General features: G+C 48.2%; 1 protein-coding gene across 1 annotated transcript in view; it reads right to left on the bottom strand.

Moving 5' to 3' along the window:
- Positions 1–12,625, bottom strand: part of cd151l (CD151 antigen, like) — a 35,393-nt gene extending 22,768 nt beyond the window's left edge. The window contains exons 1-3 of the mRNA XM_043706436.1: positions 12,453–12,625; positions 2,107–2,208; positions 697–888 (exon numbers count right to left, since the gene is read on the bottom strand). Of these exons, the coding sequence (XP_043562371.1) occupies positions 697–888; positions 2,107–2,190 (276 nt within the window). The 5' untranslated portion in view covers positions 2,191–2,208; positions 12,453–12,625. The remainder of the gene's footprint in view (positions 1–696; positions 889–2,106; positions 2,209–12,452) is intronic.
- Between the last annotated feature and the right edge of the window lie 5,243 nt (positions 12,626–17,868).

The following is a 17,868-nucleotide window of genomic DNA, read 5'->3' as shown; positions in this document are numbered from 1 at the left end:
ACACACACACACACACAGACACACACACAGACACACAGACACAGATACACAGACACAGATACACAGACACAGATACACAGACACAGATACACAGACACAGATACACAGACACAGATACACAGACACAGATACACAGACACAGATACACAGACACAGATACACAGACACAGATACACAGACACAGATACACAGACACAGATACACAGACACAGATACACAGACACAGATACACAGACACAGATACACAGACACAGATACACAGACACAGATACACAGACACAGATACACAGACACAGATACACAGACACAGATACACAGACACAGATACACAGACACAGATACACAGACACAGATACACAGACACAGATACACAGACACAGATACACAGACACAGATACACAGACACAGATACACAGACACAGATACACAGACACAGATACACAGACACAGATACACAGACACAGATACACAGACACAGATACACAGACACAGATACACAGACACAGATACACAGACACAGATACACAGACACAGATACACAGACACAGATACACAGACACAGATACACAGACACAGATACACAGACACAGATACACAGACACAGATACACAGACACACACACAGACACACACACAGACACAGACACAGCCACTGCCAAGGTGAGGTTAAAGGTCAGAGTGCAGCTTGTTACTCTACCACTCTCAGTAGGCTCCTCCTCTCCTTAAAGGTTGCACAGCAGCCGAGGATCCCAGTCAGCATGACGATGACCCCAGCCACCACCAGGATGTACGCAGTTGCAGCGTAGGTACTGGAGGACAGCAGGCTGATATAGTCACTCTTCTCAACCAGGGTCCAGATACCAACCGCCATCACCACACCACCAGCCAGCTACAGGAGAGAACACACAGTGAGGGAGACCATGAGGGCACGGCTTATAGGGCACGTGGCGTCGCTACTGTTCAGATGCTCCGAGCACAACCGAAATCCCCAGGGAGTCTGGAACAGGCAGTGAGTTATATCAGCTTTAATCCAGCACTAATAACCATAACACAGAGAGAAACACCACCATGCCCAGGTACAACACTTACACTCTAACCTCACACTAATGGCTTCCTTCTCCCCCTCAGCTTCAGTTCACCCACACCACTGGGCCGTTGCTAGATACAGAGTAAAGCTTCCTCGACCCGGTCCCCCATCAAACATTCCCAGGACAGGGACAGCAAGGGGTTAGACACAGAGTAAAGCTTCCCAGGACAGGGACAGCAAGGGGTTAGACACAGAGTAAAGCTCTCTCTACACTGACCCCCATCAAACATTCCCAGGACAGGGACAGCACGGGGTTAGATACAGAGTAACGCCTCCTCTACACTGTCCCCCATCAAACATTCCCAGGAATGGAACCGCAAACTCGCCAAATTTAAGGGCAGTTAAATGGTAATTGGATAAATAAATGGATGATGTGGAATAGTGTAGGTTAGATGGCCTTCAGATCTGTTTTGTAGGTCAGCACAACATCGAGGGCCGAAGGGCATGTAATGTGCTCTATTGTTTGATGTTCTTCCACAGGGTTAGACACAGAGTAAAGCTCCCTCTACACTGTCCCCCATCAAACACTCCCAGGACAGGGACAGCACGGGGTTAGACACAGAGTAAAGCTCCTTCTACACTGTCTCCCATCAAACACTCCCAGGACAGGGACAGCACGGGGTTAGACACAGAGTAAAGCTCCCTCTACACTGTCTTCCCCCAACAAACACTCCCAGGACAGGGACAACATGGGGTTAGACACAGAGTAAAGCTCCCTCTACACTGTCTCCCCCAACAAACACTCCCAGGACAGGGACAACACGGGGTTAGACACAGAGTAAAGCTCCCTCTACACTGTCCCCCCCCAACAAACACTCCCAGGACAGCCCGTGCCCAGCGTCGGGGTGGGGCCTGTACCCGGTGTCGAACAGATATTAAACAACAACTATCCCATCAGGCAACCTTCCCTGCTGTACCACACACTGTCTCTTTTCACACTTCAGGAGCTGTCAGAGTGCAGCCCCCATCCCATTCCAGCCCCACCCTGCTCAGACCAGGGCCGTAAACTGTCCGACTTACCCAGAAGAAGAAGTTGAAGATGAACAGCAGGTACTTGAGGCAGATGGTGCCACACGTGTCACGTTTCTCAACGTATTCACCCATCGTCAGTTCCTGTTCACTCTGTGGAGAGGGCAAGGGACATCAGCTCACCATGTACACACTCAGGCTTATTCCAAACAGAGAGTACAGGCCCCGCCCCCAGCCCCACCCCGACCCCAGGTTAGGGCCCCACCCTGACCCCGTGCACCAGCCCCACCACGACACTGGGTAAGGGCCCCATCCCGACCCCGGGTACAGGCCCCACCCGGACCCCGGGCACCAGACCCACCCCAACCCCGGGTAAGGGCTCCATCGTACACGCACGACCCCACTGTGTTCACGGGGGTAGTTACTCCCTGTCTTGTCCTGTGTACAGTAACTGTGCCCAGGGTCGACTGTCCCTCTCTGACTCCATCTGTTCAGTGTATTGGTCCCCTGCCCCCTCCCTCTCTTCACATGCCGTCCCCAACTGACTGGGAGCTGTCTGCATTTCTGTGTGGATTTCTCTCAGTTTTGGTGTGTACAGTGAGTGGTTTAGGTTACAGCCCGTTGTCATGGTGTTGGGATACACCGTTGAGTGAACCCATGATTCAGGATAATGATTGCCTGCTCTCTCACATCAGGGAGTTCTCCAGCCCGGGGTTGCTTGTCAGTCTGTTACGTTAAAATCCTGTTTAACCTCAGCCAACCCTATAGCGCTGTCAGTCTCGTATAAAGCTGCATCGATTACTGTGCTTTCAATACTCACCCTGGCCTCCTCTCGTCTGAGTCTCTAGGGATTCTAAGTTCTCTAGCCTATAAAGTGTGGAAACAGGCTATTTGGCCCAACAAGTCCACACTGGACCTCCGAAGAGTATTTCACCCATACCACTACCCTATTACTCTACATTCCCATGACTAATGCACTTAACCTATAATTTAACATGGCCAATTTGCCCTATCCTGCACATCTTTGGACTGTGGGAGGATACCCACGCAGACACAGACAGTCACCCGAGGCTGGAATCGAACCTGGCGCTGTGAGGCAGGCAGCAGTGCTAACCACTGAGTCACCGTGCCACCCAGCCCATATGGCTGATGTTGTATGGTCACTGCATCAGAGGTCAGATCAGTTTTCCTTCGTATGAATCCAAGGAAAGCAATGGGACCAGACGGAGTAACAGACCGTGCACTGAGGGCATTCGCTGATCAACTGGCAGAGGTCTTCTCAGACGTCTTCGACCTCTCCCTGCAGCAGGCCACTGTCCCTGCCTGTTTCAAGAGGCCAACATCATCCCTGTACCTAAGAAGGCTCATGCAGCCTGTCTCAATGACCACCGCCTGGTGGCCCTAACTTCAGTGGTCATGAAGTGCTTTGAAAGGCTGATCATGGCATTAATCAACTCCAGCCTCCCCACTACACATGACCCACTCCAATTTGCCTATCGGACCAACAGGTCCACATCAGACGCCATATCACTTGCCCTTCATTTCTCCCTAGAACATCTTGACACCAAGAACAGCTACATAAGAATCCTGCTCATTGACTACAGTTCAGTCTTTGACACTATTAACCCCTCGAGACTGATTACTAAGCTTAGTGATCTTGGACTAAACCCTATTCTCTGCAACTGAATCCTCAGTTTCCTTACCCACAGGTCATAATCAGTGAAGATTGGGGTCAATATTTCATCATCACTAACACTCAACACTGGAGCACCTCAGGAGTGTGTACTCAGCCCCCTACTGTACTCATTGTATACCCATGACTGCGTCGCCGAATACCAGACTAATGCCATTTACAAGTTCGCTGATCACACCACTATAGTTGGTCAAATCTCAGTGGCAACAAAACAGACTACAGACGGGAGGTGGAAGACCTGGAAAAATGGTACACTGAGAATAACCTAGCTCTCAATGCCAGCAAAACCAAGGAACTCATTATTGACTTTCGGTGGGATGTTACTCATGCCCCCCCTACACATTAACAGCACAGAGGTGGAACGAGTGGAGAGTATCAAGCCCCTGGGAGTGGTCATCCATAACAAGCTTTCTTGGACCCTTCATGTGGACTCACTGGTTACAAAGGCCCAACAACATCTCTTCTTCCTCAGACAGCTGAGGAAATTTGGCATGACGGCAAATACCCTTGCCAACTTTTATTGATGCGCCATCGAGAGCATTCTGTCTGGATGTATCACTACCTGGTATGGCAACTCGACCATTCAAGATCGGAGACTGTTACAGAAAGTGGTGAACTCGGCCCGGACAATCACAAAGGCCCAACCTCCCATCTATAGAATCCAGGCAATGTTTTTCTACAACCTCTACCATCGGGGAGAAGGTACCGAAGCCTGAACACATGCACCAGCGGGTTTCAAAACAGTTTCTACCCTGCTGTTGTTAGAATACTGAATGGGCTCACAAACTCTTAACATTCACCTGTATCTGTGTTTTTGTTTTTGCCGCTACTTAACTCTGTGATCTGCCTGTGTTGCCCGCAAAACAAAGCTTTTCACTGTGCCTCGGTACACGTGACAATAATTTCAATTCAAGACAATTCAACATATGTCCTGTAGCTTATTATCACAGCCCCCTCTTGCATTACTCTTTGTGAGGGCTGCCTCAGGGTCAGAATACCTTCTCCTCTGCTGGAGTATTTTATGATGTGTATTACTGATGACAGGAACAGGTAAAACTCTGGCAACTGGATTGGAATGGAAGGCAAACAGGAAGGGTCAGACAGCAAATATTATCGACTTCTTTCTCAATCGTGAAAAGATAGAAACAGCGGAGGTTCAAAAAGGTCTCGTCATCTAAGAACACAAGATTATCCAACGAGAAATCCTTCAAAAACAAAATCACTCAACCAAGATAGGCCGAGAATGCTGGAGAAACTCAGCAGGCCTGGCAGCCTCTGTGCAGAGAGAGAGAGAGATAGCTGAAGAGTCATACAGGATTTGACACACTTGACTCTGTCTCCCTCTCCACAGATGCTGTCAGACCTGCTGGGAGACTCCAGGTTGTTTCAGATTTCCAGCCTCTGCAGTATCTCAGTCCTAAAGGGTGACCCCTTATCTTTAAGGACCCCTGGCTGCCCCACCATTGGGAACATCCTTCCTGCACCTTACTTGTCTAGTCCTGTTAGAACTTTTATAGGTTTCATTGAGATCTCCCTCTCATTCTTTTCTGTGCCAACTCCAGGCCATCTAGAAGCTGCACACAGGTTGTTTACCCATCAGAGCAGCACACAGGAAGGACTGCCATCTTGCCTCTTACAGATTCAATGCCCAATAATACTGATTCCATCGACCCTCAAATACCAGCAGTAACTCCTCTCCAGTGATCTATCGTTGCCCGCCCACAGCTCTAAGACAAAGGAGCTGTTTTCAGACATCAGACACATTTAAAAAGGTCAACACAGCACAAGAGTCCAGCCTCCGAGAATGGTGCTAGGATTGTGTCCACCACATTGGCTGGAGTCAGGTCCCATCCCACACGCCTGTAACTCCCACTGCCTCGATCTCAGCAGTGGGCACTGGGCCAAGACACAGCTGGCACGCGAACCCAGCACCAGTCACCAGCCACCAGCCAACAATACAAGGGAAGGTTTTCAGAGCGTGAGTAAACAGTGGGCAGCTCCAACACAGAGGCTGTGACACCGAGTGGAGCAGACCCTGCAAAGATACAATCGGAGATGTTAGTGCACAGAAAGAAGCCATTCAGCTCCCCCTCCCCCCAACACCCCCTCCACTGCTCCATGCACCTACCACAATACTGCCATTACCAGCTCCCTCGTTCCTCTCCATCCTTCACACTGCTTCTCCAATAGATCTCCTTTAATGGCTCAGCTATGAACGAGCACTGGGAGAACGTGGACTCTAATAACCTGCTGTACACAAACATTCCCCGGATTTTCGACATCCAAAATATTCAAATCAGGAACCTACAGAAACATCCATTAACCTCCTGAACACTTTCCTAATGTTGAACACTTCCATTAGACATCCCATACTTTCTCCTCTCCAATTCCTCATTTCCGAGGCTTTTAAAATTCATTCACAAGACGTGGATGTCGCTCGCTAGGCCAGAATTTATTGCTCAGCCCTATTTGGGGTTAACAGTCAACCCCATTGCTGTGGGTCTGGAGTCACATGTAGGCCAGACCAGGTAAGGATGGCAGATTGCCTTCCCTGAAGGACATTTGTGAACCAAACAAAAAATGCTGGAGATCGATGATGACGAAGAGTCATCTAGACTCGAAACGCTATCTTGCTCCCTCTCCATGGATGCACCCTGACCCACTGTGATCTCCAGCATTTTTTGTTTTCAGTACAGATTCCAGCATCCGCAATGATTCATCCAACATTATTGAACCAAATGGATTTTTCCAATAATCAAAAACAGTTTCACGATTGACATTAGGTTCTGAATTAGAAATTTCTTTTATTGAATTCAAATTCCACCTTCCGCAGTGATGGGACTTGAACCCACATCCCCAGAACATTACTGGGTCTCTGGGTTAACATCATTGCTCTCAATGTGGACTTCTGTAGACTGGGGAGACCCCAAAACCAACTCACAGAGCGTTTCAGGGAACATCTCTGGGACACACACACCAAACAACTCCACCGCCCTGTGGCTGATCACTTCAACTCCCCCTCCCACTCCCCCTCCCACTCCCACTCCACCAAGGACATCCAAGTCCTGGGCCTCCTCCATCGCCATTTCCAAGCCACTTAACTACTGGAGGGAAGATGCCCCATCTTCCACCTGGGGACCCTCCAACCACACAGCATCAACATCAACTTCACCAGTTTCCCTCTCTCCCCTCTCCCACACCTTATTCCAGATCCAACCTTCCAACTCAGCACTGCCCTCTTGACCTGTCCCACCTGTCAATCTTCCTTCCCACCTATCCACTCCACCCTCCTCTCCAAACTATCACCATCATCCCCCACCTGCATCCACCTATCGCCTTCCCAGTTACCATCCCCCCAAGCCCCATCCCCACTCTCCTATTTATCTCCCAGACTCCTGGCCTATTTCAGCCCCTCTCACATTCTGTTTAATGTTCCCTCCTCCACAAAAGAACTCGATGATATCTGGAAAGCTTACTTAATGTCACTCTGTGAAGTTTTAATCATTTTATGCACAGACAAGAAGAGTTTTTTTTTCTATAAAACTTCTTTGACAGGCTGCAGTTGGACTGGGTAAATACAATGACTGCAGATGCTGGAAACCAGATTCTGGATTAGTGGTGCTGGAAGAGCACAGCAGTTCAGGCAGCATCCGAGGAGCAGTTGGGCTAGCCTGTCCCTAGCTGAGGGGGCGAATTGCTGCCTTCTTGAATCACTGCAGTCCACTAACCATTATTAACTGGCTCGGTGAGCCTGAGTGAGTAACTCAACTGAGGGCTGATCCTGTCTCCAAGCAACATCCAATAGGCTGGCAGAGTGGACCAAGCGGTGGCAGCTGGAATACAGGATGGAAAACCGGGAGGTTATGGGAAGAATAGAGATGCAGACAATTTTCTAAACGGTGAAAGGTTTTGGTGATGTGAAGTACAAAGGGAGTTGGGATCCAGAGTTCAGGATTCTCTTTCGGCTAACATGCAAGTTCAGCTGACAGTTAGGAAGGCAACTGTAACGTTAGCATTCATTTCAAAGGGACTAGAATACAAAAGCAGGGATGTATTGCTGAGGCTGTACAAGGCTCTGGTCAGACTGCATTCGGAATATGGTGAGCAGTTTTGGGCCCTGTATCTCAGGAAGGATGTGCTGGCCTTGGAGGGGGTCCAGAGGAAGCTTGACAAGATTGATCCTGAGGATGAAGGGCTTGTCATATGAGGAGCTGTTGAGCACTCTGAGCGTGTACTCCATGGAGTTAGAAAGATGAGGGAGGGGGGAATCTGACTGAAACTTACAGAATACTGAGAGGCCTGGATAGAGTGGACATGGAGATGATGTTTCCACGAGTAGGAGAGCAGAGGACCTGAGGGGCACAGCCTTGATGGGACGGCCCTTTAGAACTGAGATGAGGAGAAAAGTCTGCAGCCAGAGAGTGGGGAATCTGTGGAACTCATCGCCACAGAAGGATGTGGAGGCCACGTCATTGAGTGTATTTAAGACAGACAGATCGGTTCTTGATTTGTAAGGGGATCAAGGGTTGTGGGAGAATAGGGTTGAGAAACATATGAGCCAGGATCGAATAGTGAAGACCTGTTGGGCGAATGGCCTAATTCTGTCCCTCTATCTTATAGTCATGTGTAGTCGGCACATTCACAATGCCCTTAGGGAGGGAATGTCAGGATTCTGACCCAGCGACAGTAAAGGAATGGCGGTATATTTCCAAGGTAGGATGGTGAGTGATTTGGAGGGGAACTTGCAGGGGAGGGTGTTCCCATATATGTGCTGTCCTTGTCCTTCCAGATGGAAATAATGGCAGGTTTTTGGAAGGTGCTGTCAGAGGGTGTTTGGTGAATGTCTGCAGTGTAACTTGTAGATAATACACACTGCAGCGACTGAGTGTCAGTGGTGGAGGGAGTGGATGTGGTGCTTTATCCTGGGTGGTGTCAAATTTCTTAAATGTCTCGAATGGGAGCTGCCCCCATCCAGGGAAGTGGGGAGTATTCCATCACACTCCTGACTTGGGCCTTGTCTAAAGAGAAATTTACACAGATTCCTGACATATACCACAAGCTACATTTTGATAATCTGACAAAGACTATTTAGCTCCACGACACCAGCCTGTGACGCTTTCTCAATCGTTTTCTGTGGGTCTGCTCAACAGCCCTGACTGTTTCTGCTTGTTGGGCTGACCTGACAAATGCTCAAACCAGAACACTCTGTAAAACAGGTTGAAATAACTTGGGAGGAAGTCTCTATTTAGCCAGAACACCCGCTGCTCGTTCATTCGCTGATCTGTACAAGATACCAGCTTCCTGGTAAAAGACCCCTATGATAGTGGAAGTGGTCAATTAATTTATAAAATACAGGATGGTGTCTGCATGAGCGCTGACTTAGTGACTACATTAGAGTAGTGCTGGAAAAGCACAGCAGGTCAGGCAGCATCTGAGGGGCAGGCAAATCGACGTTTCGAGCAATAGTCCTTCATCAGGAATTTCCAGCACCACTCTAATCTCCAGCATCAGCAGTCATCACTTTCGCCTTGTTGATTTAGTGACGTTAGACAAACCTTTCGCTAACCTGTGCTGAGAATCCATTGAAAGCTTTAGAAACACTAACAGCCCCCCTCGTCAATTGGTGTGTGAGGCCAATTATAGCTAACCAGCTCATCCTCTTCCTCTCCTTCTGAACTTGGGTACAGCGATTGGATGGAGTGATGGGAACAGGGAGATGGAATCGCAGCACTAGCAGTGAGCTCAGTAACCTCCTCACACACAGTTTGCTATGGAATTAGCCTGTAGTTGTAACTCCTGTTCCCAGGTAAACCTGCCTCAGTGGATGATTAGATTAGATTCCCTACAGTGGGGAAACAGGCCCTTCAGCCCAACAAGTCCACACTGACCCTCTGAAGAGTAACCCACCCCCCTCTGACTAACAACTATGGATAATTTAACTAACCTGCACATCTTTGGACTGTGGGAGGAAACCGGAGCACCCACGCAGACACGGGGAGAATGTGCAGATAGTCTGCCCGAGGCTGGGATCGAACCCGGGTCCCTGGCGCTGTGAGGCAGCAGTGCTAACCACTGACCCACTGTGCTGCCCCTTCATTCAGTCCCTCTTACTGTTGCTCATACCCCCTCGTGCTACTAGGCTGTGCACTGTTCTCCCTCTCTCCCAGTCTCTCTCTGTGCCTGCTACCATTATAGCTCTTGGGATTGTTTCCATGGATTCTAATTCCTGATGCTTTTCTTGTAAAATACTAATACCTGGAGCCACGCAGGGGCAGACTGGCAGCTTCCTCCTCAGTAATCCCCAGGTCCTTGTTTAAACAAGGCCCAGTAGATGTAGCCAGGGCCTCAGGCAGTGTCTCGAAGTGAGCTCACCTCCGTTACCACAGGCAGCATACACAATCCAAGATGGCAGCGTGTTTGTGATCACAGCCAGGCAATGCTGAGGGTGAACAATGTCAGGGGTGGGTAGAGGACATCTCACTGAAATCACACTTCCAATACCTGCTCCCAACTTCTCGGCCTACTTGAGAAAGGTAATTGGTTCACAGAATTCTCCGGGCGTCCCTTTAACTGTCTCTCCCAAACACAAAGCCATTCCAAGCATTCCAGCCATCCCGGAGCGAGAGGGAGGGATTGTATCAGTGAGGAGTGGTGTGTCTGTGCCTCGCTCACTCTCTCTCTCTCCAGCTTTCAGATGGTGCAGTATTTATTGGACAGAGCAGAGGACAATGTAAACTCTCCCACAGTGAGCCCCTCGGCAAGGGGCTGTTTTAAGCAGCTGACTCTCCCCTTCCCAAAGGGTGGAGAGAGTGACTGTGCAGCCTGAGATACTGTATCCAGTCACAACAGGTCAGTGTGGTTAATATAAGGTCAAGTTCAGATATGATTGGTGCTGGGGATAGAGATTTACAGCATACACCACTGACTGCAGCTCTCATACAATTAGGCATTCAAACAGGAGGATTGAGAGCAGACTGCAGGACGTGAGGGGAATTATAACACATTCTGATCGATTGCATACTGTGTTGTTACACACAAACTCCCCCTCCTCAGTAACCCAGATATTGGCTTAACCCATCAACTCTCCTAACCGGATGTTCCCAGAGTGTGAAAAGACCAACACAAGTTATCGTCCAGTTCTGACATCAATTCTCAAGAATCTCCCTAACCCTACAAACTGAATATGATCTCCGTTCACCAATCTATCCACGTAACGTCTTCATTTCAAGGATCTGTGTTCTATTCTTTGATTGTCCAGCATGTGTCATGATCCACCAAAGAAAATCCAACAAAAACACTGCGCACAGCTCACAGAACTTCACTGCAAAAACAAGCATTTATCAGGGGAAGGCTTCAACATTCACTGCGATCGCTGAACTTGCAATGTTTCTACCCCAAAGGCCACAAACACACAGGCACCTTACTCCAGTTCAGGGCCTTATCCAATAAGGCCCGCACAGTTTCTTTAGAGACTGTTTGTGAACACCAGCAGCTGTCATCAGTCTGCACAGTGCACAGAACCAAGTCTGAAAGCCCCACCTGCTGAATCAACAACTCTCCAGTTAGGACAACAGTAAATACCTGGAGCAGAGGTCAGACAGATAACAAAGGAGTACAGGCAAGGAACTTCAACCACCTCATCCAGCCACACTAACTCCCTCTGCACCTCCCCCCATCAAAACCTCCCAGGACAGGGACAACACGGGGTTAGACACAGAGTAAAGCTCCCTGTACACTGTCCCCATCAAAAGCTCTCACCACAGTGACAGCATGGGGTTAGACACAGAGTAAAGCTCTCTCTACACTGTCCCTGACAGGATAGGGACAGCGTGGTGTTAAATACAGTGGAAAGCTTTCTCGACGCTGTTACCAACAAACTCCCAGGACATGGACTGCAAGGGGTTAGATACAGAGTAAGGCTCTCTCTACACTTCCCAATCTGCCTGAGTTCCACTCTTGTAAGTACCCTGTTCCCCCTTTTGTCAATCTGATATTCAATGCAGCAATTAGATTTGAGGGAGCTGGTGTGGGGTGGGGGGATGAGGTCAGAATTTCCCAGGACTGAATGCTGGGGAAGTGTGGTTTGATCGATATCTTAGACAGGCTGAATGCCGGATTATCAGCACAGTAACTGGCTTGTTATCTTCACCAACGTATTTTCCAGTTTTAATATCCCAGGAAGTGTGCACACTCATACTGTTTGGAATATTGGACTTTATCTTCACAGTCAGGCATAACAGCCCTATGTACTGTCTCAGTGTTCCTGTCCACATTACACTAACAACGAGTCAAGACACTAACAACGAGTCAACAACCGACAAAGCCCACTTTAATACACAAGGTCTGACTGAAACAGCCTCTTTGGAGACTGGGAAAGCACTCCAGCAGTTTGTTCACGGGTGGCTCTGATTCAGTGACCCAGAATAACTACAAGCAGACAGCTGTCTTACCCAGAAATAGGCAATCATGGATAACAGGGACTGCCATTTTTACACAGCAGGATCCCACACCCAGTAATAAGTGGGTCCAGAGACTCCCAGGCTTTAAGAGAACAGGATCCCAGATGCAGTTATAACCAGGTACACAGGCACTCCTCTGGTTTCCCAGAGCAGGATCACACCTCCCCCTTGGCTGGGGGAGTTTACTCTGAGCTTTGCGGAGTTTGCCCTCCCTCTTCCCCACCAGCTGTGCCCCAGGCTCTTACCCCGTGCTGTAGGCTCGGCTCTGCTCGGCTCACTCTCTCCCTGTGTGTGTGTCCCTGGCTCCGGGGCCGCTCGCCGACTGACTCGCTCGGATTGCACTCGCGAAAAATGACAAGGGATCGACAAGGCCGCCCCTCCTCAAACTAACCCCACCCTCAAACCCAGAGAAACACAGCAGCAATGTCAGGCTGACCCAGGGACACACACACACAGAGCACAGGGCAATACTGCATTCACCTAGCACCCAGAGAAACCCAGCAGCAATGTCAGGCTGACCCCCCTACACACACACACACAGAGCACAGGGCAATACTGCATTCACCTAGCACCCAGAGAAACACCAGCAATGTCAGGCTGACCCCCCCAGACACACACACACACACAGAGCACAGGGCAATACTGCATTCACCTAGCACCCAGAGAAACACCAGCAATGTCAGGCTGACCCAGGGACACACACTGGACAGAGAGAGAGAGAGGGCACAGGGCAATACTGATGGTATTGCATTCACCTAGCACCCAGAGAAACACAGCAATGTCAGGCCAACTCCCTGGACACACACTGTACAGAGAGAGAGAGAGAGGGCACAGGGCAATACTGATGTAACTGCATTCACCTAGCACCCAGAGAAACACCAGCAATGTCAGGCTGACCCAGGGACACACACTGTAGACAGAGAGGGCACAGGGCAATACTGATGGAACTGCATTCACCTAGCACCCAGAGAAACACCAGCAATGTCAGGCTGACCCAGGGACACACACTGGACACAGAGAGAGAGAGAGGACACAGGGCAATACTGATGTAACTGCATTCACCTAGCACCCAGAGAAACACCAGCAATGTCAGGCTGACCCAGGGACACACACTGTTCACAGAGAGAGAGAGAGCATAGGGCAATACTGATGGAAGTGCATTCACCTAGCACCCAGAGAAACACAGCAATGTCAGGCCAAGCCCCTGGACACACACTGGACACAGAGAGAGAGAGCACAGGGCAATACTGATGGAACTGCATTCACCTAACACCCAGAGAAACACAGCAATGTCAGACTGACCCAGGGACATACACTGTATACACAGAGAGAGAGCACAGGGTAATATTGATGGAACTGCATTCACCTAGCACCCAGAGAAACACATCAATGTCAGACTGACCCAGGGGCACACACTGTACACAGAGAGAGAGAAAGAGAGAGAGAGCACAGGGCAATACTGATGTAACTGCATTCACCTAGCACCCAGAGAAACACAGCAATGTCAGGCCAGCACCAGGACACGTCATCAATATACACAGAAAGACCACAAGGCAATACTAATGTAATCGCATTCATCTAGCACCTGGTTGACACACACAAAGAGACCACAGGGCAATACTAATGTGACTGCATTCATCTAGCACCCAGAGAAACATAGCAATGTCAGGCTCACACAGGGACACAGACTGTATACACGCAGAGAGAGCACAGGGCATAATTAATGTAACTGTATTAATCTAGCACCTAGTGAAACCAAGCAGGCCAGAACCCCCGCAGGCCAGAACCCCCCCCACTCCACCCCCACCAAGACACCTAGTGAATACACAGAGAGAGATCACAGTGAAAAACATGCACATAATCTGGTTTATTAGTGTATTTTATGGTAGGAAGTCAGCCCCTCCCTGTGTTTGCCCTCTGAAAGGACCCAGCAATACAGCCAGCTGCCACAGAAATACCCACAATCCTCTGGACAGAGGACACCCCACAGAGCCCTCCAAACTGACATTGTGAGGGATGGACCCTGTGCCAGAATTAGCAAAGCTGTCTCACAGGCTAGTCAAGTAACAGCTGGACTTAGCCATACTCGTGGGATTCTATTGTTCCATACCCCACTGTTACCCTTATTGTTTGTGATTAATATATAACGATACTGATGAGAAGGTGGGGATATAATGGTACATAATTTTGTAGATAACACAAAGACTGGCTGGATGGTTAACAGTGAGGAGGATGGTGTTAGATTACAGGAGGATATAGAGTCTTAGAGATGTACAGCATAGAAACAGACCCTTCTGTCCAACTCATCCATGCTGACCAGATATCCCAAACTAATCTATTCCCATCTGCCAGCATTTGGCCCATATCCCTCTAAACCCTTCCTATTCATAGACCCATCCAGATGCCTTTTAAATGTTGTGGCTTGGAGATGCTGGTGTTGGACTGGGGTGTACAAAGTTAAAAATCACACAACATCAGGCTATAGTCCAACAGGTTTAATTGGAAGCACTAGCTTTCGGAGCGACGCTCCTTCATCAGCTGATAGTGGAGGGCTCAATCCTAACACAGAATTTATAGCAAAAATTTACAGTGTGATGTAACTGAAATTATACATTGAAAAATTGATTGTCTGCTAAGCCTTTCATCTGTTAGAATACAGTGATAGTTTCACTTCTTTCGTGTGTAAATCACAAAACCTTTTTTTTAAAGTTGCATTCTCGGGTTAGCTGTTAACAATGGTGATAACTAGACAATATGTTGAAGGTGTTGGCCCCCTGTGTTCTCTGTCTATGCCATGACGTTTAGATTGATTCCAATCTAAAAAGTGAGATAACAGAGTTTTACATGAATTTATAGCTCAAACCCTCCAACCCTGGCAACATAGAATCATAGAGATGTACAGCACGGAAACACACCCTTCGGTCCAACCCGTCCATGCTGACCAGCTATCCCAACCCAATCTAGTCCCACCTGCCAGCACCCAGCCCATATCCCTCCAACCCTTCCTATTCATATACCCATCCAAATGTCTCTTAAATGTTGCAATTGTACCAGCCTCCACCACTTCCTCTGGCAGCTCATTCCATACACGTACCACTCTCTGCGTGAAAACGTTGCCCCTTAGGTCTCTTTTATATCTTTCCCCTCTCCCCCTAAACCTCTGCCCACTAGTTCTGGACTCCCCCACCCCAGGAAACATCTTTGTAAATCTTTTCTATAAATGGGTTGGTCAATGGGGAAGATCAGAGGCAGATAGCATTGAATCCCGATAGGTGTGAGGTGATGCACTTTGAAAGACAGAACAAGACAAGGGAGTACTCAATGAATGACTGGACACTAGGAAGCTCAGAGAAACAGAGGAATTATGGGCCGCTTGTCCACAAATCCCTAAAAGTGGCAGGACAGGTTAATACAGGAGTTAAGAGGTGTATGGGACACTTGCCATTATCAGTGGAAGCTTAGATTTTAAGAGCAGGGAGGTAACGTTGGAGCTGTACAGAGCGTTAGTTAGGCCACAGCTTGAGTACTATGTGCAGTTCTGGTCTCTGCACTATAGGAAGGATGTGATTACACTGGAGGGTGGGCAAAGGTGATTCACCAGGATGTTGCCTTAGATGGATCAGTTTAGCTATGAAGAGAGGCTGGATAAACTTAGGCTGTTTTCTTTGGAACACAGGAAGTTAAAGGGAGACCTAATTGAAGTGTATAAGATTATGACGGGCAAAGACAGGGTGAATTAAAAAGCAGCTGGGTGCCCTTAGTCAATAGGTCAATAACAAGAGGGTGTAATTTTAAAGTGAAAGGCAGGAGTTTTAGATGGGATTTGAGATAAAAGCTTGATTCCCCCAGAGAATGGGGTAGGCCTGGACTTCCCTGTCTCGGAGAGGAGTTGAAAGTAGACAGGCAGGAGGCTGGAAGAAGACAGCAGTCCAGGCCTCATCAGGAAGTGGAGAAATCGACATTTTGCGTTTAACCCTTCTTCAAGACTGAAACAGCAAACCTCAGCACTTTTAAAAAGGACTTGGATGAGCATTTGAAATGTCAGAGTGTTCAAGGCTGCGGGCCTATTGTGGGAAAGTGGGCAGCTTGTAGATAGGTAGGCACAGACTCAATGTGCACTTCTGTGCCATATAACTTTACGACCCTGCCTGAATCTGGTAGAAGTGTGTAGCCCAGTGGTGTGCAGTCAGGAAGGAGAAAGCATTGGCATATTTTACAAGTGTGGCGGACATAGAGAAACACTTTAGAGCCATGTATGTGTTTTGGAAATGTTGTCACTGTTGTAAGAAGAACAACAGACAGTTTGTATGCAACAACATCCTCCCAGAAGCTGTGTGACAGTATAGGAACAAAGGAACAGGAGGAGGCCATTCAGCCCCTTGAGCCCATTCCATCATTCAATGAGATCATGGCTGATCTGTAACCTGGAACCATAGATATGCCTTTGGCCCATGTCCTTTTCCTTAAAAAGAATTGTCAATCCCTGATTTAAAATAAAATGTTAGGTTTTATCTTACAATAAAATTAACAACCGATCCAGCATCTACTGCAGTCTGGAAGAGATTTCCATTTATACGTAGAAGTAACTGCTAACATCTCTCCTGCACTGTTTCACCTTAATTCTCAGACTATGTCCCCTGGTCCTAGAATCCCCAATCAATGGACAGAATTTATCTTTATTTACTCTGTCTTTTTTCTGTTAGTACCTTGAAGATTTCAATCAGATCACCCCTTATCCTTCTAAACTTTAGAGAAAACAGGCCTAATTTGTATAATCTGTCTTCATAACATAACCTCAGGCATCATTCTTATCCACCTATGTTGTACTCCTTCCAAGGCCAATATGCCCCCCCTAAGATATGTTGCTCATGTCTGCTCACAAGTGGGGTCTAACCAGGGTTTTAATAACTGCAGCATAACATCAGCATCCTCGTACTCCAGTCCTCGAGGCATAAAGGCCAGCATTGCCTTTAGCTTTCTTGGCAGAACGGATTAGGGAGAACACAAAGGCGTTTTACACGTATGTGAGGAATAAGAGAATGGTCAAAGAAAGAGTAGGGCCGATCAGGGATAGCATAGGGAACTTGTGTATGGAGTCTGAGGAGGGAGGGGAAACCCTAAATGAGTTTTTTGCTTCTCTCTTTACGAAAGAAATGAACTTTGTAGTGAATGAAACCTTTGAAGAGCAGGTGTGCATGCTGGAATGGATAGAGATAGAGGAAGCTGATGTGCTGAAAATTTTGTCAAACATTAAGATTGACAAGTCGTTAGGCCCGACCAGATTTGTCCTCGGCTGCTTTGGGAAACAAGAAATGTGATTGCTTCGCCATTTGTGAAGATCTTTGCATCTTCGCTCTCCACTGGAGTCGTACCTGAGGACTGGAGGGAGGCAAATGTAATTCCTCTCTTCAAGAAAGGAAATAGGGAAATCCCCGGCAATTACAGACCAGTCAGTCTCATGTCTGTCATCTGCAAGGTGTTAGAAAGGATTCTGAGGGATAGGATTTATGATCATCTGGAAGAGCATGGCTTAATTAAATGCAGTCAACACGGCTTTGGGAGGGGCAGGTCATGCCTCACAAACCTTACTGAGTTCTTTGAGGATGTTACTAGGCAAGTTGATGAGGGTCGAGCTGTGGATGTGATGTATATGGACTTCAG

This window comes from Chiloscyllium plagiosum, chromosome 16 (genome assembly GCF_004010195.1).
Source record: "Chiloscyllium plagiosum isolate BGI_BamShark_2017 chromosome 16, ASM401019v2, whole genome shotgun sequence".
In the NCBI taxonomy this organism is placed as follows: domain Eukaryota; kingdom Metazoa; phylum Chordata; class Chondrichthyes; order Orectolobiformes; family Hemiscylliidae; genus Chiloscyllium; species Chiloscyllium plagiosum.
Note: the sequence above shows the minus strand (reverse complement) of the source record. Positions and strands in the feature narration are given on the sequence as shown.